This window comes from Lathamus discolor, chromosome Z (assembly GCF_037157495.1).
Source record: "Lathamus discolor isolate bLatDis1 chromosome Z, bLatDis1.hap1, whole genome shotgun sequence".
NCBI lineage: Eukaryota > Metazoa > Chordata > Aves > Psittaciformes > Psittacidae > Lathamus > Lathamus discolor.
In genome coordinates, this window is record NC_088909.1 from 71663344 (window position 1) to 71685855 (window position 22512).

At 38.2% G+C, this 22512-nt stretch overlaps 1 protein-coding gene across 3 annotated transcripts in view; it reads left to right on the plus strand.

Annotated features, from left to right (window-relative positions):
• PRUNE2 (prune homolog 2 with BCH domain) overlaps positions 1-22095 on the plus strand; it is a 53636-nt gene extending 31541 nt beyond the window's left edge. Inside the window, exons 5-11 of one of the 3 annotated variants that reach the window (XM_065661354.1) lie at positions 5247-5349; positions 9590-9721; positions 9877-9963; positions 13714-13812; positions 15014-15049; positions 17194-17241; positions 19189-22095. In XM_065661354.1, coding sequence (XP_065517426.1) covers positions 5247-5349; positions 9590-9721; positions 9877-9963; positions 13714-13812; positions 15014-15049; positions 17194-17241; positions 19189-19210 — 527 coding nt within the window. In that variant the 3' untranslated portion in view covers positions 19211-22095. The remainder of the gene's footprint in view (positions 1-5246; positions 5350-9589; positions 9722-9876; positions 9964-13713; positions 13813-15013; positions 15050-17193; positions 17242-19188) is intronic. The other 2 variants (XM_065661352.1, XM_065661353.1) reach the window with 2 other exon arrangements.
• The last annotated feature ends 417 nt before the right edge of the window (positions 22096-22512 follow it).

Genomic DNA, 22512 nt, shown 5'->3' on the forward strand with positions numbered 1-22512 from the left:
ACTGGTAAAGGGAGAGAGAAGGGTGTTTTTTTCAGCTATGGCTGAAATCAACCTAGCTTTCAATTCAGTTTATCAAAGACTAATGAGTATTTTAAATATAAAGCAATTTAGGAGCAACAAATAATCTGACATACATGTATTACTAACAGTCTGGTCATTGTAGGCTAAAACTGTCTTAGAACAAGGGAAAAAACTTTTGCACAGAAAAAAATTTAAAACTTCAATCTGTGGATTTTGGCAAACACTTTTGCATGAAGAAGTTGCCTGTGATTTGCTGAACGATGTATGTGGGTGCGCAGATCTAAACAAGTAGAGTGGCAAAAGAGAAAAAAAGCAGTTTTCCCTGGGGCTTCCGTTGTCTGGCTAAGCTCCTTAATGTTATTTTTCTGCCATTTATAGTTGTCAGCAGATAGCATTTCACCAGCAACTGTTGGTTTGGGGTTATTGAGGTGGGTTTTTTATGTAATTTGTTAATGGTTATCAACTAGCATATCAAACATTTAAAGAGAATTACCTCATGTGCTTGCTATGTAGCCTTCTTTGCTCATCCACTCCCTAACCATCTCAGAGAATTTGTAGTTCTGGTGTTACTGGCACACTTCTGTATGAATGAATTCAAATGGTTAAATATTATTATAGTTCTTGAAGGAAGAATATGAAATAAATCTTTTTAACTGCTGCTAAGTGGCATTTCCTTGCTGTCTCAGGTTTAGATTATATTTGGATTCTATACATTTGGGGGACACTGCTTGCCACCTCTTAAGTAAGGTATTAAGTAAGCATGAATTGTTCTATTCCTGCAAAAACTGAGGCAGGTAACTTAGCATCTCAAGAGATAAGATTTATGAGTTTATATGAAGATGCTTCTGTTACAGTGTTGCTGATCCATAACATCATTTAAAGGTAAATCATTGTTTTCAGTACATTTTCAGTGTGGAATCTCTATCTAATAAAAGTGGCATAAATAAATTGTGGTTAATTATATTACCTGAGGAGTGGTCCTCAAAATCACACATTTACATTAAAAGTAGCTAAATGCTAGCCTACATATGTTCACAGTGGCCAGTGTACAGAAGGTATAGTCTGAATTAATAAAGACATTTAAACCTCCAAGCATTTTCCCATTGTAACAACACCAACTAAGATTTATGAATGTGATGACACCTCAGATACAGTTTAGCAAACAGACACAGATGGCATAATTTAGGAAACAAACATAAAATATTTTGAGGCCTTGCTAATGGCGTTTATTTATATGTTTTTGTATGCTGTAATCTAGTAGGTACATTTGTGGTGAAAACTGTCATGTACAGTTCTACTAGATGCTGATGTATACAATTCTACTAGCTTTTATGAAAAATAAATACCAATCCATTGTAGTGAGTGGAGAAGTAGCTCTTAATTGAGCACTGCTTGTACTGTTGAGTAGGGACTCCTTCCAGTGGCAGACAACTCTGATGGCAACTATGAAGTACATAATAATGCACAGTCTAGGGATGGGAGTTAAGGTCATTGAGCTCAGCTATCAGTGTGAAATAATCAAGATTCAAATTTTACATGGCTGACACTGTTTGATCACTCTAAGATAAAGAACGTTACATTTCCTTACCTTTTAAATGCGTCAGTAACAACTTAGTTACTGGCAGTAACTTAGCCATTGTAAAAGAAATGGTGTGAGATATAATAATTTACACCGCTGACTAAATTGGAAATTTTGCTTGAAACCTAGCCATATGAAGGCAGGTTAAGGACTGGATTAAATAGTGTGTTTATGAAGTGGGAGACTGAAGATGAGGAAACAAAATAATCTTGATGCATGAATCATGGGAAATCTTTGGACAGCTTGAACAATTTCTACATGATGGTGGCTAGGCTTATTCCATATGATGTTCCTATATGAAGTTCCATGTGATGGCAATACTTTAGTGTCTTTGAAGTGCTTTAGAAAGCCAGGAAAATTTCCTTGAATCTCAAGATTAAGAACAGATTCTGGTTAAAATTAGTCAATTGGAAATTAGGCCAAGCATGTCTTGATAATTCAGTGATCTACTGAACATTCCTTCCTGCCAAATGGTAGGGAACACCAAATGCAGAATCTAGATTGTAGCCACAAAATAGGAAAAAGGAGAGTAGAATTGGCAGTCTAAGTGTGAGATTGCCTTCCACATATGTTAACAGATAAATTTCTTAGGGAACTGTCTCGTTGCATACGCTGACTGCAAATTTGGGCAAATGGCTTTTTCTGGCATCTAGTGATGAATTAAAAAGCACTTCTCCCTTGGGTGAACATTCCTTGTCTATGAGCATGCATAAGAAAAAGTGGCTTAGATTTATCTGTGGGTTTTTCTTCTGTGTGCTGTTAGGTGGCATCTGCACATAATTATTTTGCTTTACATGAACTGCAAACTGTGCTGTGTAATTTAGTGAACACACCTGCCACGGTGTGCTCTCGCTGCCAAAATCTTGAGCCAGCTGGACAGATTTTTTTATGTGGCATGATATATATTGTCCTGAAATTCTTTCAAGGATTTTTAAACTAATGCAAGGGAGGAGATCTCCTCCTGGTTTGCAAAACTGAGGGGGAAAAAAATACTGCTTTGTTGCATAATTTAGTTGAGCTGATCTAGGATGAGATAGGTGAAATGCGTACTGTCTCTTTGAAAGTACGTAGGTCTGTTGAGAAAATGGAAACATAACAGCTAGTAGTATTAAGCATGAGTGTGGGGGAAGTGGAGTTCTTTTCTTTTGAAAAGACTGTTATACTCTTTCATGTCTTAAAAAGTTGAGGGTGCTGAAAGCAGGACTGGAGTTTCTTCTGCCTACCTGTGTACATCCTTGCTAGACAATGTAATGCTACTCTTTGAATTTGATCTTGACATCTTCACTGGGACGACAAAGTCTATCAACTGCATCTATATCTGTAGATACAATGTTCATGGATCCTAACATGAGCTGGAGCTATGACATACACACTATGTCACATGGGTTAAAGTGGGATATCCACCCTGCCCTTTGGCTTGAACTCAAACCCTCATCCTTAGCTCTCCTGCCCACCTATGTCCTCCAACAGGATGGAGAGAAACACTGCGTTGTGGGACTGGAGAAGACAGCGGGCATAAGCTGGGCTGCTGTTATAGTGGCTAGTGTCTTCTCTAGCTCTGGAAGCCCAGTTATAAACTAGCTGGCCTTTGGCCTCTGGGAGACATTAAAAAAAGCTACTTCACAATACCAGGAAGACAGGAGATGCCAAGTTCATAGAAGAGTGGACTTAGAACAGAAAGCTTCCTGCAGTGTCCAGATGATTCTTCAGTGGATGAGGTGTAGGCTAGCTAGCATTCTTGACTCGATGTTGGTGTTAGCAACAACAGTATGCATTATTATCTTATCCAATGCAATATACCTACCAAATCGAACTCAGAAGGAAATAAATCCAACATAATGACTTCAGCAGGTTGCTTTGCCAAGCCTTCATTTGAAACAATATGGCTCAAGGCAGGAGACTTGCTTCTGACATGCACATTTTTCTTTGAGAATCTTGCCTTTCTTTTGCTTCCCTTTGTAACTCAGGAAGCAGTAGTGTTTTTCTGTCTTTAAGGAACAGCTGAGAGCCCTAAAGGGAATGCACTTGTATGCATGTCCTTATGACTGGGGATAGGGTTCAGATTAATCAGCTGTGGTTCTGCTTGGTGTGGATGACCTCATGGGCAAGTGCCTTGAAGCACTCGTTTTGTCAGAGATACTAGATTCTTTGAAGATCTCTACAAAGCCATGTAAGAAATTACTTCCTTAACATAAACATCATCTCCTTGTTTCAGCTAGCTGAGAAAAAAGACCTCTCTCACTCTCCCCTGATTGGCACATGTAGATTGTGTGTTACCTGCTTTTTTCCACGCGAAATTTTGCTTTGCTTGTCTGGCCACAATGCAAGAACATTTGAGGGTTGGATGCTGCTGTCTAGTATGCAGAAAGCGCTGTAAGTCTTAAAATCTCTTCATGGAAGTGTTGCATAAGTGCCAGTGTTATCCTTTGTTTTTGTCAGGAATGTGTTCCCATCTTTGAGGGAGACTCAGGGTTTACTTCACAAACATTGTAATTTGTCACTCATAGTTTCTTATAGCCTCTTTTGAAAGGTTTTCAGTATATTCTCTAAGTACATCCAGCTGCTATATGTATGTCTTCTTCTGTATGTCATTAGTGTTATCTACCTACAACCATTTGTACAGCCTCTTTATAAATTGTCTCCTGATTTTATGTATATTTTGAACAAAACTGAAATGCAGTTTTATTTATTTTAAGGGTGGTGAGGCACTGGAATATGTTGCCCAAGGAAATTGTGGATGCTCCAACCTTGGTGGTGTTCAGGGCCGGGTTAGACAGAGCCTTGGGTGACATGGTTTAGCATGAGGTGTCCCTGCCCATGTCAGGGGGGTTGGAGCTAGATAATCTTAAGGTCCTTTCCAACCATAACTATTCTATGATTCTATTTATTGTTATCCAGTTGTATTTATTATTAATAATACAGAAATCTGTAACAGCTGCGAAGGATTGTGGAGAAGATCCACCATTAAAAAAAAAAAGAAAAATTTCTTTTGGGTAACAAGCAACTGCCCTGGACCCCAAAACAGAAATGCTGCAGCTTTGAGGGTTTACAGCCATCATTAGGCAGTGGTGCAGCCCAGTAAATGCCAGTATTGGACAACTGGAGTGTTCAAGGTGAAAAAGTATTTTATACTGAACGTGCAGCAAGTTATTTAACTGATCCCCAGGAGCTTTTAAGATATAGTGGACTGCAGTCATAACTGTAATATCCTGAGATCGTTGCAGCTGTGCAAGCCAACTGAGATTGGATTGTGAGACTTTATGAAACGTCATTCAAAAGATGCAGGATAACAAATGTACAATATTTTCCTTAGCCCCTTGTTCCTCAGTCTGAGGTGAGCATTCGGCTCATGATTGCCCCAGATATGCAATGAACCAGGAGTTCAGATAAGATTGTATTACTTACAAGGCTTTTTTGCTGGTCTCTGTAAAAAGTTTACTGATACTTGTTCTAAGTGTGTTTTTCAGGAATTCAGCATAACTGACTATTCTGCTTGCTTATCACTTGATGATATTTCATACATTTTTTGTCTCCTTCAGTAGCAGACATAGTAGCTCTATTCCAGAACTTTGAGATTTCTTTTTACATTTCTCTTGTTAAGAGCCTTTAACAAAGACAAAAATGCCTTTTCCTTTTTTGTCCACAGGATACTATGGTGATGGTCTGAATGCTATCATTGTGTTTGCAGCATGCTTCTTGCCAGACAGCAGTCGAACTGATTACAACTATGTCATGGAAAATCTTTTCCTGTGAGTGATATGTGAGCAGTGTCACAGAGTCTTTTCAGTTAGTACTCATAATTATGTAGTGAGAGATAACCTGTCTTTAATTAAGAGGTAATTCTGATCATTGGAAGGGGAGTCGTCTGAATGACAAAAATAGTAGTTTTAGATAAACTGTTCAATAGAGTATTATTTTGGTATTCTTTACTTACTCACCATCCCAAATAAAGGCATATGTGTTAGGACCAAATCTGACTGTAGTATCTCCCTAAATGTCAAGGAATGCAGTATCTTCAGCTTCTTAGGCCTACAATCATTGCACTGTTTCAGTAGTGATTTCCAGCCCTTTATAACAGTCATCAGGTTCTTAGGCCACCAGACTGGTTTTCACTGTTTATTATATATTATCATATATATACATTATCACTGTATATAATATTTTTAATATATGTTGTATCTGTCTTTAGGAGTCACAGGACCATTTTGTGACACTCATTTCAAAAATACAGAATAAATTATAGTTGCTGACACAAACAGCTCTTAGTATTTTTCCTGACTCCAGCTGCTTCTGATTCAGTTAAAAGTGTCAGAGGCCAGTTGAGTGGTACACAGATTTGGCCACATGAACCCAAGTTTATGACAGCAAAATTACTGCTAATGGCAACTTGTTTTGACAGCCAGAAATTGTGTAGGCAGTACTCCCCTGAAGTGCCTCCAGCTATTTGCACTCACAGCTGTTAAAAAATCAATCATTGCAGCATTTTCTGTGCTAAAAACCAGTCAGTCATTTCTAAAGCCAGCAGAGGACTAGCTTTCACCATTCGTAGCTCACCAAGAGCACATGCCCAGTCTTCTTAAAATTCCACTTCTTGAAGGTGCATGGTTACAGCCAATGCCTTCAACATTGTGTCTATGTATGAAAAACAAGAGTGCTTTAGTTCCAAGTCAGACCAACTGCCAGCGTTTGTCTGGTAGAGCCTTTAAGAGCCCAATGTCATCCACAGTAGTTGATCTACACAGTACTCAGTGATTCAGAGGCAAGGAGTTGCTACAGTGGCTATAACTTTATAGCTAGGAACAAAGCTGAGAGTAACTGTGACTGACATTTAATGGTTTTCTTTGACTTCACCCAAGACCCTTGTCCATAGATAAAGCAAATGGTAAATGGACTTTGCAGAGAGAGCCTTTTCAAGTCTTAAGAGACTTTTCCACATCACTTGAGGACATTGCCAAAGACAACTTCGTAACTTACTGTCTTTTTCTGGTGTAGTAGTATAAGAGAGAGTTCAGGCTGGCTGTGAACCTTCAGCTTATTTTAAGGTTTATGAAGTTTTAGTTCTCTGTAAGATGAGGATAAGGGAAAGCCAGATCACCCCTTTCTTTCAGTTGTAGGTCAGTGAATTGCGTTGAAATAGAGGGAGTGTGACAGTTCACAACATACGTAACAACTTAGATATTTAAATATTTGAGAATTTTTTACTGTTGAATTATATAGGGATCTGGAGGAACCTGCAAATCACTAAATCTCTTCCCAATTTTTATACAGCATATTTCCAATAGATAATCATGCACTTGCAGTATATATGACACCTCTAGTTTCTGATTAACAACTGTTTTCAGTTGTTCCTCAGTTTTGCATTTACTTTCCCTTCTGGTTTCCCTTCATTTCCAGTTACCTTGTTCCTATTTTTCACCTTCCCTAATCCTATAAAACTGTCCTTGAAAAGTCAGGTTTGGGACACAACTCTTAAGACAGCATCTTCTACAGCACTTGCAGATGATGCAGAACTACTCAGAACATTCTGATGTTTCATTTGTGGCTGCCTGATACCGTCTAGAGATTTAAATTTTTTTAAATGAATTGCAACTTGAAAGACTGTACTTTGAAAATCAAACCCAGCACTTTTTGCTTTCAGAGTGAGTGAATTGTTCTAGTAAATAACAAAAAGTCTGTCCATCTTTTCAAATAATGAAGAAGTCACCTTCATTACCAAATAATAGAAAATTACCAGTTAGGTAAGGTTTGCAAGAGAGCTCAGCATGCCTAAAATGGAAGATGGTCTTATTCAACCCACAATGAATAAGAGCTGCTGAGTGAAAGCGTGTAAAATAAGTGAAATCTCACTAAAAAAATAGCAGAGATTTTTTTTATTTTTTTTTAATACACCTCTTATTCCTGATGAACAGTAGGCATGATTGTTCTTACTATAATTCATACTATTTGGAACTCCCTTTGCACCTAGGCCAAACATAAATATTTTCAGACTGTCTCTGTTTCTGTAACTGAAAGTGTTGTAGTGTTTTGAGAAATACTTATACACACTTTTCTCTATGTTTCAATGTCTAAATGTCTTTAAAGCACTAGATATTGTGTGGAAGGGCTAATTTAATAATCCGTCAAATAATCAGTATGTTCAGTTGAATCAGGCTTTTTCCATCAGGACGGCCATATGTCCCCCACTTTTGATATTTCACCATTAGACAGGAGATTTTACAAGTGCATGCAAAGGCAGCGAATGTACAACTGCATGGTGAGAAAGAGAGCAGTGAGAAGAATTGAGTAGTTATTTAGATGGGATTTATCAAATGCATGGAACTAGCCAGTTAATGGCTGCCTGCTTTATGTGCAGGTAAAGTATCACTTCTGTTGATGAGAAACAGATTTCCTACTATTCACAGAATCACAGAATCATAGAATGGTTTGGATTGGAAGGGACCTTAAGGTCATCTCCAGCCCCCCTGCCATGGGCAGGGACATCTTTCACTAGACCAGGTTTCTCCAAGCCTCGTCCAGCCCGGCCTTGAACACTTCCAGGGATGGAACAGCCTCAGCTTCTCTGGCCAATCTGTTCCAATGCCTCACCACCCTCACAGGGAAAACTCTGTCCTAATATCTTACCTAAATCTCCCCTCTTTCAGTTTAAAACTATTACACCTTGTCTTGCTCCTACATACCCTTATAAAAAGCCCCTCTCCAGATTACCTGTAGTCCCCTTTTAGGTACTGGAAGAGTGTTATAAGGTGTCCCCTGAGCCTTCTTTTAAAGAAACTGCATCTTCAGGAATTTAAGTGTCAGATTAGACTGAGTCATTCCCATACACCTGTGAAAGGGGCCATTATGCTTAGGGAATAGAACTGTCTTTTTTTATTGAGCACACTCCAGCATTCAGGTTTTTAAGGTGTGGCCCCTGATTTTTTCACTGTAGTTTTTGCATAGACATGCCTTGGGGTTGGATGGGACAGAGAACAATTTGAACATACCTGTGATAACAACTCCCAGATGAGGTAGGGACTACTGAGTGGAGCATCTGCATATGTAGTCCCGGACAAGAATTTAGAACTACCATTTCATTTGACTAAGTACTGTGCTCTTCTAGGAGAGTCAGAGCACTGTTCTGTATGAATTACTGTTGCTGGGCTGGGGACTTTAATGGGTGTTTGAAGTGTTTTGCTCACAAAACGAAGTGGTCATGGAGTGAGTGCTCTGTCACATCAGAAGGCAGATTGATGTGGACAAGTTTTATTAGCCTTGAGATTCAAAGTATTTGTAGTTGACACTCAGAGTCTCAGTAGCACTAGTGTGTGGATCACAGGAATCATAAACAAGTATCTCCTCCTTACCCTTATTTTTTCACTGAACAAACATATTTTTGTTATTGTTGTTATGTTCTTTACTGTGGGGGTGGTGAGGCGTTGGAACAGGTTGCCCAGAGAAGTTGTGGCTGCCCCATCCCTGGAAGTGTTCAAGGCCAGGTTGGACGAGGCTTGGAGCAAGCTGGTCTAGTGGAAGGAGTCCCTGCCTGTGGCAGGGGATTGCAACTAGGTGATCTTTAAGGTCCCTTCCAACCCAAAGCATTTCAGGGTTCTATGGTTAATAGTGAAGTTTCTCAACAATTAATTTCAGAAGTTCACGGAACTTTGCATAGTCCTGCCACACACTCCCTTTCCTTAAGTCTCTCATGATTTAATGCCCTATTAAGAAAAAGCAAAGTCACCTGTGATATTTGAAAGCTTACTATGAAACTCCACCTGTGTAAGGAAACTCTAGATTTCTGAAGATGCAGATAAGGTTGTGGTTTTCTAGTTACACATCTACAGGTAACATGGTGACCAGTGCTAAATATTTGCTTTGGTTTAAAGGAAAAGTAAATGCTATCTTGTCGTAAACTGCTTAGTCTGCTTTAACTTATTCATAGCAGACTGATTTAGTTGGGGCTTAAGTGGGTAATGTACAATATGTGCTCACTTACTCCTGTACTTCCATCAGCTACGTAATCAGTACCTTAGAGCTCATGGTAGCTGAAGACTATATGATTGTCTACTTGAATGGAGCAACACCAAGAAGCAGGATGCCTGGACTGGGCTGGATGAAAAGATGTTACCAGATGATTGATCGACGGTGAGTAGTATTTTCCTTTCTGATCCACAGCCATTATTTTAAACACTGTCAATTTCTGTTACACATTTCTAGGACAGTGTTCACTGTATATGATCTTCCCAGATTTTGTATGGATTTTTTTTTTTTTTCAAAAAAACAAATTTTTTTTTACTTAGGTTACGGAAGAATTTGAAATCATTTATAATTGTTCATCCATCATGGTTTATCAGGACAATTCTGGCTGTGACACGACCTTTTATAAGGTATGTAGTATATACCAGTGATTTTCTATGTCCCTGAAAATATAGAAGCACCCTAAATCATCAGACATGCCTGTTAATCTTTTACTGAAGAGTACTCATTTTCCAGTTCATGTTGGCATTTTGGCAGTTGAAGTTGACTTTCTTAAATGAAAATAAAAACAACAAAACCAAAAGTTATAAGAGTATCTAGTTGCAGGCATTATAGTCTGCAACTATTAAATCTATTGAAAACTATCAAAAACAAACTATATAAAATATTAAAATATATTAAACCTGTATATTTATGCAGAACTTAGCATTCAGTCCCTTAAAGTTGTCTTTGTTCCAAGCCCAGCTAGGAGACATGCAGAAAAGGGATCAGCGTGTAATGATGGTCGTCACCTCATTAAAAAAAAATCCTTGCTACTGGACTAGACTAAGCTACAGTTCTGGGTTTGAAAAGGTAGTTACTGCTTATACAAGAGGACTGCCAGGACCCTGAGCTGTTTGAATGCAAAGGAGTTCTGGCTTGAAAAAGAAGGTTTAATGCCACCAAAAACAATGCTTTGATTAGTAAAAAAGCAAAGAAATGTTACAGACCCAGAAGATCTCAGAAGTTGTTGAAGATGATGGGCAAGTATGCAGTTGAAATCCTGAAATAGGCAGGAGCAGACTCGCAGGTGTAAGAAAGAGTTGCTTCAGGCAAGAGAAGCAGCATCAACTATAGGAGCCATAGGGTGAATAAGATACCTCAGAGAAGTCTGCCCCTAGGCTGCAGATGAGGAGACTGGAGGTGTCTATTGCAGGGTGCTCTGTCCTGAGAGGGTAAGACTGGGATCTGGAAGCACATGAGTTCTCCCATTGCTGCCAAAGTGTGACAGGCATAGTGTCATAAAGGAGCTTCTACTTTTAGACATGGTGGCTTTAATACCAAATAGAAAGTGACATTTAAAAATACTAGAGTAACATGGGAATGGTACCTGGAATTGACAACAGTAATGATGGGGATTCACTGAGTTGCATTTGGTGTCAGGTGTTTCTGTTGGCATCCTGTTTGCTCCCAGAGGAAAGGTAGATGCCAAAATTTAAAAAACTCAAATATGTCATGTCTGTCTCAGTTCATTAGTCATTTATTCATAATGACCATACTGAGCAGCAGTGACTAGAGATTTTGCATTGCCAAGCAGGAGAAAAGTTCACTCTAAATAGTTTGGCACCGCAAATCAGCAGTACAAAACTAAAAGCATTAGAGACCAGTTAAAGCACTGTGTTTCAGCCGAGTAAGTCTGTACAAGAAGAAAGCAAAGTGCAAATGGGAGTTGAAAAAAGGTGAGGAGGACACATAGCCAGTGTGACTCTTGTGGAAGATGACATAAGATATTTGAACCCTCACCAAGGACAGAGGAGCACTAAGAAAGCTGAGTAAAAACCTCCACTAGGCATGAAAAGAGATAGTTCAGTAACAAGCAATGTAAGATGGAAATGCGATTAGATTGAAGGCTGATGGCTGTAGCTTAGTTTGCTAGCCCCAGGCAGTTCACCAAACCACTAATGTGCACAGTGGGAATTTTAAAGTAAGAAATGAACTGGTCCCAAGGCAAGCAGAGATTTCAATGAGGTAGCTAAACATGAGCAACATAATTCTAATTCCATTTCATCTGAGATGTGGGACAAAACAGTAGGGACCAAGAAACCGAACGACAGCAGATTGGCAAGGGTCAGTCATGTCACTGAGGGTGTGCTAGTCAATTCTGCCTCAAAAACCTACCACCATTGGCAGCACACCTGAAGCAATTACTCAGAAACCACACTGTTGCTGGAGTTAATGGACCCAGGAGAATCCTCAAGTGGAAGAATTAACCCTTGAAATATTTTAATTTTTTTTTCTGATTTAGAAGTTTCTGATTGGTTTGCAGCTTGCCAAGCTGGCAGTTTGGATGGTGCAAACTATGATCAGCATTTTTTATAAAGTGCTAAGAATTATCTGTATGCTGTCATGGCTTTGATGGGACAATTGTGGTTCATGCATCTTAAAAGGTTACCATTAAGCTTGCCCCAGTGTGTGTGCTTAGCGAAGGTAATCTGGTACAGAGACAGATCAAAATGGATAAGCTTAAGTAACCATACACAGTACTTTCCTGTGTTCCTGTTTCAGCTGTCTCACTTTACCTTGTATGGGAAATTCATACATTAAGGCAAGGGGCAGTAACCTTGTGATCAGAGCTATTGCAGAGGCCTCATGTGGTCTGGTCATACCCCAAATCAGCAGTATATAGGAAGAACACATTCTTTTTTTCATGGCCTATACTTAAGAACTTTTCTGGTCAATGTGCAGTCATGTCGCTGTTACTGATATTAAAAGCCTAAATACAACCAGAGCTGAATTTCGAAAATTGCTTTATGATCCAAATGAAAAAGATGGATTTCTCGTAAGACTATACATATCATAGAATCATGGAAGAGTTAGGGTTGGAAAGGACCTTAAGATCATCTAGCTCCAACCCCCCTGCCATGGGCAGGGACACCTCACATTAAACCATCTCACCTAAGGCTTTGTCCAGCCTGGCCTTGAACACTGCCAGGGATGGAGCATTCACAACCTCCCTGGGCAACCCATTCCAGTGCCTCACCACCCTAACAGTAAAGAACTTCTTGCTTATATCCAATCTAAACTTGCCCTAAGTTTTAACCCGTTACCACTTGCCCTGTCACTACAGTCCCTAATGAAGAGTCCCTCCCCAGCATCCTTATAGGCCCCCTTCAGATACTGGAAGGCTGCTATGAGGTCTCCACGCAGCCTTCTCTTCTCCAGGCTGAACAGCCCCAGCTTTCTCAGCCTGTCTTCATACGAGAGGTGCTCCAGTCACCTGATCATCCTCGTGGTCCTCCTCTGGACTTGCTGCAACAGCTCCATGTCCTTCTTATGTTGAGGACACCAGAACTGCACACAATACTCCAAGTGAGGTCTCACAAGAGCAGAGTAGAGGGGCAAGATCACCTCCTTTGACCTGCTGGTCACGCTCCTTTTGATGCAGCCCAGGATATGGTTGGCTTTCTGGGCTGTGAGCGCACACTGAAGCCGGCTCATGTTCATTTTCTCATCAACCGAAGTAATTCAGGTTAGACAAGCAAATAGCCTTGTTTTTTTTAAGTGTGTTTTCTGAACAGTTTATCTTTTTTTCTGAGTGATTATTTCTCAAATACAATAAATGATCATATAACACAGCTGAAATGAACAAGGGAAGTATTTCCTCATAAGAAGGCCCCGCAATAAGAATAAAGATGCACATCCATAATCAGATCTGCAGACGGATGAGGAAGTTCAGTTTCATTGTATTTACTGAGAATCAGTGTCAAACATAAATGCTAATTCATCATAATCAGTTGATGTTATTTCATTATGACCACATTACATGAATGCTTCCCATCTCTTTTTACATGTAAGAATGCTGTAAGGGATTTGGTTCTTCTCAAAATTTTAATACATCTCCTTCGAACTCTAGAATTAATCACATTGCCTAGTATGTAGGCATTGCAATTCATAATTTTGTCCTAAATACTGTGATTTTTAGCCTAAGCAAGGAACAGCAAAAGTTTTACAGTTTATTTTAGCCTCACTAGAACTCAGGTATGCTCATGATCAGCTGAAATTTATAATTGAAATATGAATAACAAAATGCCTAAATATTTAATACATTAAGTATATGGATTTTTTAATACATCATGAAAGATACTTGAAAAGTCACTTAACATGTTTTTTCTGTGTTTCAGCTCTAAGTTCAGCAGTAAGATACAGTATGTCAACACATTGGCAGAGCTTCGTGAGATGATTCCAATGGAATACGTGCACATACCAGACAGTATTGTCAAGTAAGTGATGTACAGTAAGCATGTACTTGTTCTAATAGAAGCTATTTCCAGAAAGTAATAATAGTGTTTCAGAGTCTGTAGAAAAACAGAAAACCCCTTCTTGATATTGCTATAAATATTTATGTATTGTTCCACAAATATTCCACTGTCAAACTCAGAAGCAGGAAAACACTGTAGTGGAAACATAAAACACAATGTGTTCAAGGGGAACCAGCACTTACTGGAAGAGGAAGATTTTATACTGGAACAAATGATACTGCCGGCAAAATGAAGAAAACTTTCAGGCTCAGAGTCCCTCATCAACTCTGTATCTATATAATCCAAATTGGAACAAACTGTTCCTCGCTAATCCAGAAAGAAGGTAGCAAAAAAGTTTTAACTCTTCCATAGGAATCACCTGATAAAGAGATTTCTAGAATATTTTAACATCCCTAAGATTTTTCCATTCTCCATCCCTCCCTTCATTCTTGCCTCCTTTCCTCTTTTGATTCCTGTCAACATTTTAATTTCTTACAGCTCCCTTCGATACAGACCTTAAAGTATGTAATGTACGTCAGTGTTGTTTCTCCCTCTACTTACTTGGTTTTTACTGTTACACTCTCTGTAGCAGTACACACATCTGTGTTACACACTTCTTTTCTTCTCTGCAAACTGAAAACTTTGGGAAGTCCAGTTACCTTTCACACCAAAGGTGAAGTGATCACAGCACCAGTACCAAAGAAACTTTAGGACTTAGAGCTTAAGAAATTTTAGGGAACTGCCTATTTCATGTCTTCAGCGGCCAGATGAGAGGTCATGATTTTGCTGAATAAAAAAATTGAAAGGTGACAAGTGTGTCATTGGTGGCAAACATTTTCAAGATGTTGTGATATGAAAATTTAGTGGGTGTTTGCATTCAGGGCACTGCGGGCGGTTATTCCCATGCCACAGGGAGAATAGCAGTGTTCAGCTGATAACTTCTGCTGCAAACTGAGAAAGGTCCCTGTAACAAAATAAAACAATATTCAGCTTTCAGCTTCATAATTGCTGCTTTGGCAAGAACAAAAATACTGCCTATGGTCATGAGGCGTCCCACCTGTAGAAAGTACATAGGGTTGCGTCAGGATTTGATAGTTTTCACCAAAGTGGAATACAATGTGCATGTTGTATCATATAAACTTGTACATCTTTTCTCTTCCTTCACCCACTCTTATCTTGTAAGGTATGATGAAGAGAGGTGTATTAAGAGAAGAATGAGGTAAAACTTGCTTTCTAGCCCATGCTGCTGCTCATAGTGGAGTGAATCTGTGTGACAGCCTTTCACCTGCAGGCAACCTCAACAGCTGAATGAGAGAGGACTTGCAATGATGTGGAGTCTTACTTTCCCCTTCAAGCTGTTGAGATCAGCCTCCCTTGCAAATAAAACTTACTGAACTGTAAATGTCCTTGACTTGGCCCAGGCTGCAACTAGTTTAATACTATCCGTTAGAGCAACTGAATGCTTTCAGCTCTGTCCACCGGGCATGCTTTCCTATCCCTGCTGTCTTTATGTTTCTGCCTCCAAATAAGCTAAATAAGGAGTTACAAATTAAAGGTGGAATTGAGCATAGGGATAAATGGTTTCATACTGAAGAGATTTAGGGTCGATGCATAATATTGGGTGCCTATTTTAGAAGCATGTACTGTATTTGTTCTTTGCTCTGCTATTGCTCTGCTTCTCTCACGCTCTGCTTGCTTCTTTGTTTCTTTATATCAATAACTTTTAATTCATGCAGACTGGATGAAGAGCTGAGGGAAACTTCAGAAACAGCTAAGTAAGATAGCTTTCAGCTGGATGCTGGCATTATATTTACTTGTTTCACAGGAATAGTTTGAATACAGTCGTACATTACGTGTTTGGTACAGCAGTCACCTTGTAGTTTCAGTTACTGTGTAAGTTGCCACTTTTGTGTATTGTCTTCCCCTCTCACTGCAAGCAGCCTGCATTTGTATTGTTGGGTCTCAGTAAGGAAAAATCATACCCTTACGTTATAAAAACCAGTTTTGCTAATTTCTGTCATTGTTTCTGTAGTCATGTGGAGAACTGAAATAATATTTTTATTCCATTAAAATGGTTCATTAAACATTTTCTACCCTCTACCCATTATGTCAGACGATTCATAAAGTTTTTAGGAGGTAGTACTTTTTAAAAATTATTTTTCACAATTTACTAAGCTAGGGATAGCTTAGTAAACTTAACTCTCAGTTAAGGCAGGTAACTTTTCCTGTCTCTCCAGTGTTGGTTGGATAGGCCAGTGGATTAATACTTGATAATACTGTATTTTTTATGGTCACTTAATAAATCAGTATCAGCTGATGATCAAATACTATAAACTCACAACTCTGTGCTTTGACTTCAAGATACTAAGGCAGTAGGGTATGAAGTACCATAGAAACCCTTAACTGGAAGAATGCTGTCCTGGACTTACTGAATAAAGCTTAGAAAGTATGCAGTGCACTTTTTTCACATGTGTTTTGTACACAAGATTCTGGAGAAGGCATGTCTGCTGGTTCTAGTGGGACATTTTCCCTGTGGTTACTGTAACCAAAGATTCTGAGTTTTTGGAAGCTTCTCTTCAGTTTCCTTCCTTTAGCTTGTTGTGCACTTCAGAATTTTCATTTTACCACTTCTCCTTTGTTGTGTTTTTTCTAAAATTTCTCCTTTTGCAGCACACATTTTCCTCCAGTTCTCCTGAGATTACAGAGAAATACCCAAAACCACTGACTGCTGCTTTTTGATTGTAGCAGTTAGACTGCCTCAGAAGCAATAAACTCACGTTAAGTCCCTGCCCCTATGTTGAGGGGTTGGAACTGGACGATCCCAAGGTCTTTTCCAACCCTAACTATTCTATGATTCTATGATAACTACTTATCTGATACCATTTGAATATTTTGTTAAACAAAAGAGGCCCACCCAAGCTTGAAATGCAGCTTCCATCGCTTCTATTCAAAATTTTCAAATATATTATAGTGCATGACAGTGAAAACTCTGTGGAAGAAAGCTTTCTTGTTACTCCATTCATTTAAAAGAGTGCAGGTTGCAGCATAGCAAGTGAAAGGGGAACTAAATACTCATATCAGGCATCACTGATTATTGTTATCATTGGATGTATGAAGTCGCTGTAGTGCATTTCCCTTAGCCAACTTAAAGAAATAGCTTAAAAAATTTATTACTCAAACTAATTTGTATTGCAGGCAGTAAGATCACTACATTCCTATCAATAGCATTTGTGTGTTTGTGCTGTCAAAGCTACTCACTAGAGTTAGTTATTACATCCCACAAACTTGATGTCGTATCTAAAAAGAGAAAAAAAATAAGCAGAGAAGAAATGTTTACTACTGCTTCTTTTTCCTTGTACCCAGAACTAGCTGCCTTTCAAATGATCCAGAAATCACTTCAGTGGAGCAAGAGTAAGAATATATGCCTAATATTGTCGTTATATTTTAACAATATAATTGTCAATATAATTGTCTTTATATTTTAACGTTATTTTGCCACCATGCTGCTAGGAATAGAGGCTGGGTAGACTCCATAAAGCTTTTTAGGAGACCTAAATGCTTTTGTAGTTATTTTCAGGAACTTGATTCAACATATGCACACAGAAAAAGCACTGAAGTAAGATTTATTACATTTTCATTGCAGATGTGATCAAAGTGTTCTCAACCCTTTCCAAGCAGAGACAGATAGAATTCTTAGCCTGAGGATACTCAGGTTATGTGCAAAACAGATAGAAAAAAGTGCAACATGCATCCATGCATTATCCTCAGTTAAAAGTAAACTGGTAAACTTGTCATTCTTATTCAGAGAGTAAAGAGTCTTTCATTTTACCTTAATTCCTGGGTTGTGCTCTTCACTTTTTCCTCTCTTTGCTTTTGTGGTTCTCAGCCTTTTTCATAGTTATTTCCCTGATTAAATCTTCAGTATCTTTATGTCTCTTACTTTCAAAGTTGGACTGGTTCCCATGGAAATGGGAATGTAGCAGTCCTCTAGCATGCTGTTCTTCCGTCTGATACCATAAGTGAAGCACACGAATGGAAAACTCTGCACTGTTCTTACTATGCATCAGAGAGGATGTAGCTGTAGTGTGTCACCGTTGCTAGAACAGCATGTCAGGAGGACTAGTCATTGCAGCAGTGTGTGTATTCCTGGCCAGTGTACACCATGCAGGAGTGACTGGGAACTTTGCTGTCCCTAGCCATCTGACTGGTATGTAGAAATACACTGGTGTCTTACACTGGAATATTGTTCAGGAAATAAAATATAGCAAAACAGACTCCTCAGTAAAAGATTACATCGGTAACATGAGTACTAATAAGCAGGCAAATAATGAACAATACATGTGGCAAACAGATGCATAAACAAAATGTAGCTTTTCTTTTCACGTTTTTAAAATAAAATTCTACTCTAGTAAGCTATCACAGTATCATACCCAAGACATAGGTTAGGACCATAAGCTAGATTTTGGCTTGAACAATTTTCTTTTTTTCTTGAAAGAGAAGCTGGGCAGCAAGAAGTAATATGAGAAGAGAATTTATATTTGCCTTAAATATGCATAAATATGAATCTGTCTTCAGAAGTGGCAGTAATTTTCCTGTGGTCATGTAGCTCATTTATTGTGTCATTTCTTCAGGAAGTAGGATTCCCCATGTAAATTCTCCCATAAAGATAATAGCGGTTATACGTAGACTTTTCTCCTGTATGCTTTCTACAGAAACCTCTTTGGAGTCTGCCCAGCTCTTAGTTTGCTTCTGTTGTTTTTTTTCATACCTATTCCAAAGGCTTTTATCTATTGTCATGCTACTGTCATTGTTCAAGTTCTTGCACTTCCTCATGACTTGGAAAAAAGAAGAAAAATCATTATGAAGTGATTCATAGTAAAAGAGCCCTGTGTGTTCTGTAACAGTTCATAGATACTTGCTTTAAATAGCTAGTATTCTGTGATGACAACTTCTTATTTTAAAGAATGCTTCTAATGTATTTGATGACATGTGTTTTGCACTAAATGGCAAAACCATACTTTTACAAACATTTTTAGGGGCACCCATATCTTCCCACCCTGTGGTGCCATTCTGCCAGTGGATCTTCCCACATCTGGTGTCTATTTCAGATGGAAATTACTGGGAATGTAGTTACTCAATTTCAATTAAAATGTTACAGATCTTATTAAGGTGTATATTTTGTGTATACAGTAGATGGGATGTGTGTAAATTATTTGACAACAATACATTTAAGTGAGAGATAATGCTCAGGATTGGAGAAATTACTAGCTGCGTATTTCACAGCACTGATTTCTTTTTTTTGTTGTTGTTCTTCTGTGTTTGTGGTTTTTTTGTTTTGTTTTTGTCTTTAATATATAGCATTGACATGACCCTGAAATGAAAAGCATCATTGCCACACATCTGAAGAAGAGGGTTTGCTTGGATTTTCTCACCCAGACACCTGTGACCATGGTGTACAGCAGGCAGTTTCGGTTGATTTTGTTTGTTTTATCATTTTTCCATGTCATTCAGCAATTCAAGACCACCAAAAGGAGCAATCCTGTTGCCATGGAAACAGCAGAATTTGGGGCCTGTGTTGTTATCAGAAATGGAGTTTTCATTAGGAAAGCTGTATTGTCTAGCACTGATTTCAATGTGTATGTGCAGTTTCTGTTTAAAGGGATACCATTTTAACAAGTGTGCCTCATCAACATATCAATAGAGGATATGGATTTTTGTTTCATTTTTGCCTTCAGCATATTAATGTTTATGCATAGCCGAACAGAATAGTTATTACAACAAATTCTGGCTTGGTTATGTCACAGAGCAGCAGCAACTTTGTTGTTTAAGAATAATTCTAGAAATGATGCAGGACTGTCTTTGTTTTGTTTCTTGCTGTCTGGAAAGTCTTTCCATGTTCATTTAACTCTAATGACTTTTTTATTTGGTCACAGAAAAGACATATATTAAATAAAATAATAATTAGTCGTAGACTTCCCAGAGGACAAGTGAGTAACTGAAATTAATTCTATTTTAGTAATTTAGTTTAGTATCTTTATTTTAGTTTTTATAGAAGCAGCTAATCCTGTAAATGATTGCCATATATTCTAAAAGCCCTGGAGTATTAATTTGAAGTTGTTGTTTTCTAAATCTGTTTTTCTAAATTACTTTTTATAAGTTACAAGTCTTCGAGTGGCATCATCACTCCGATTGTAAAGGCTATTAATGCTATGAATATGAAACAACTACTTAGTATTTTCTACTAACAACTGAAGATTAAATGTATAAATCTACAATTGGGAGTCACATTCATTTGTTAGGAATAGATACCCAAGTAGTATTCAGAATGTATCTAACGTAAAACCACCACGTATTACAATGCAGTTTATTGTCGTGTCACAGAACACAACGGTGAAAACGTGAAATTAAGAAAAATGCTAAGCATTTCTTGTTTGCTGCTGTCCTGTGTACTGGCACAAAAGACACTGCAGTAAGTCCTCACATTCACTGGAAAATAATTGCAGTCTCTCAGACCATTCTTTTGCAAGAGACAGCAAATTAAGTGTTGAATAAATTCCTCTTCTCTGCTTTAAAACAACAAGAGCCAAGAATACGGCTAATGCTTTGTCTTCCCCTTAATGAACACACACATGCACTTCCCAAACCTGTGACTCATCTGCCTTTTGGGATGTCTGAATAGAATTAATAGTGTTATGCAGTCTCTGAAATACTATCTTCATAAGATTCTCATATACCCTAGAATTATATCTGTGGATTCTGTACTTTGTAAATACATCTAAGGTAAATAAGACCTTAGACATATAAATTCAAGATAATTTGCACCTTCTTTTTATGTGTGCACTTAACTCCAGTCCTGCTTCCAGTCCAGAATTATTAATGAAAGAGAAGACAAGCAAAAATTTTCTTGGGGATTAACGTTTAAGCAAAAGGCAGGACAGCATGAGCCTTGTATTTTTCTCAGTAGGATCTAAAATGAGAGTGAAAATTGTATTTGGTACTTTATTTAAAGCATTAGTATTTTTGTTCTGTGGTTTGCACATTTCCATCTCTGTCGATTTATATACTGTATTTGCTAGTCTGTAGGCAATGAAGTCATTATCATTGTGTGCACAGTTATTCAGCTGCTGTAGTGAAGATATTAACAAAATTGTAAGAAAGGCAAGAACTTGCCAAATGCTTTCTTATCTGCTCACATCAAAACTGAAATACCTGCACTTCTGCAGTCCTTGCTCTATACTGACAGGTATACTCTGTCACGGTAGTTACCTGCTGTACTGCATCTTTCTATCGGTTCCTGATACTTTTCACAGAGGAAGGGCCTAATCCTGTGACTGTTGCTGCTGCTCTATAACCTTGCCCTGAACTAGGATCTGGCAGGTCCCACCTTTTCTCAGATATTTGAAACTTGGCTTGTGTCTGCCTTATAAAAGTGCTGTCACTTAGTATTATTGGGGATAATGTTTTATGTACAGGTTAATATTTGTATTAACTTCCAGATGCTAATTAAGCTTCACCTAGATCTAAACAATTAAAAGCATTTAATAGCATGAAGTCACATCTTCTGTAGACCTGTAGTTTAAGCCACCTAGAACAAGCCAGATGACTTGTGTTATGCTGTAGGTGAGAGAAAGCGTTAGCTAAAAGAGAAGTTCACCACAAGCAGAAGTTCAGCACAAATCTTCATGCACTCTTCGAGACCTAGGTGAGGTATATGAGATTTGTGTTCTTAGTGCTGGTTGTCAGCTCAGAAGTGAGTTTAATTCTAAAGGCTTTGTATGAAATTAGTAAACAGCAAAGCTATACATGAATTAATATGATTCATATGGGTGGACTAATAGTGGCAGCCTGAGACAGAAGGAATTTGTTTAAACCAGATGTCACGTTAAAACAAAATGGTGCATCAACGTATTGGTGCAAAAAATGATTGCAAGGTCAAGGTGTGGTTATCTTTGCTTATTAGTATATTTTGAAAAGTTTTTTAATGTTATGGCAATTCTATGTTATACTAACAATAGTGTGTCAATAAATCAGTAGTTAGTTGGAAGAGGAATATAGTACATATAACTGCACAGATATAAGCTTTTATATACGGATTTTTTCTACTGTGTATCAGTGCTCAGATACAATATAAATTAATAGTTGTGCTTTTTGTTTGTTAGTTAAAAGACCCATGCTGACTTATAGATTAAGCAATACAAGGATATCTAATATCATTGTATGCGTACATATCCATATGAATCAGAAATAAAGAACTGCAATCCACCACTGGAAGTATTTCCTTTCAGCTCCAACTTGCTTGCTTTGTTCCCTGGGTGCATGGAAACACTTGACAATTTCAAATCACAGTTCTTTGCTTAGTTACAAGTATTTTTTTTCTTCCCATTCCCTATCTGTCCTTCCAAAAATTGAAACTGAGTCAATTCTGTGTCTCGTATTTGTGTCCACCTCCTTGTACTCAAATCCCTGCTGTGCTGGTGCTAGCAAGCAATATTGTTCCTAAAAGAATGTGGGAGTAGCTTTTTTAATTGCTCACTAATTTGTGCCTCTGCTGTTATCTAAAAATCTAATGCATAGGAAGTCTTGCTACATCTGATATGGTAGAAAACAGAAGCCATGGGGCGGGAACAGATTGAAACCACCTTTCTGACTGCAGTGAAGGAAGGCATCAGAACTGGTGAATGT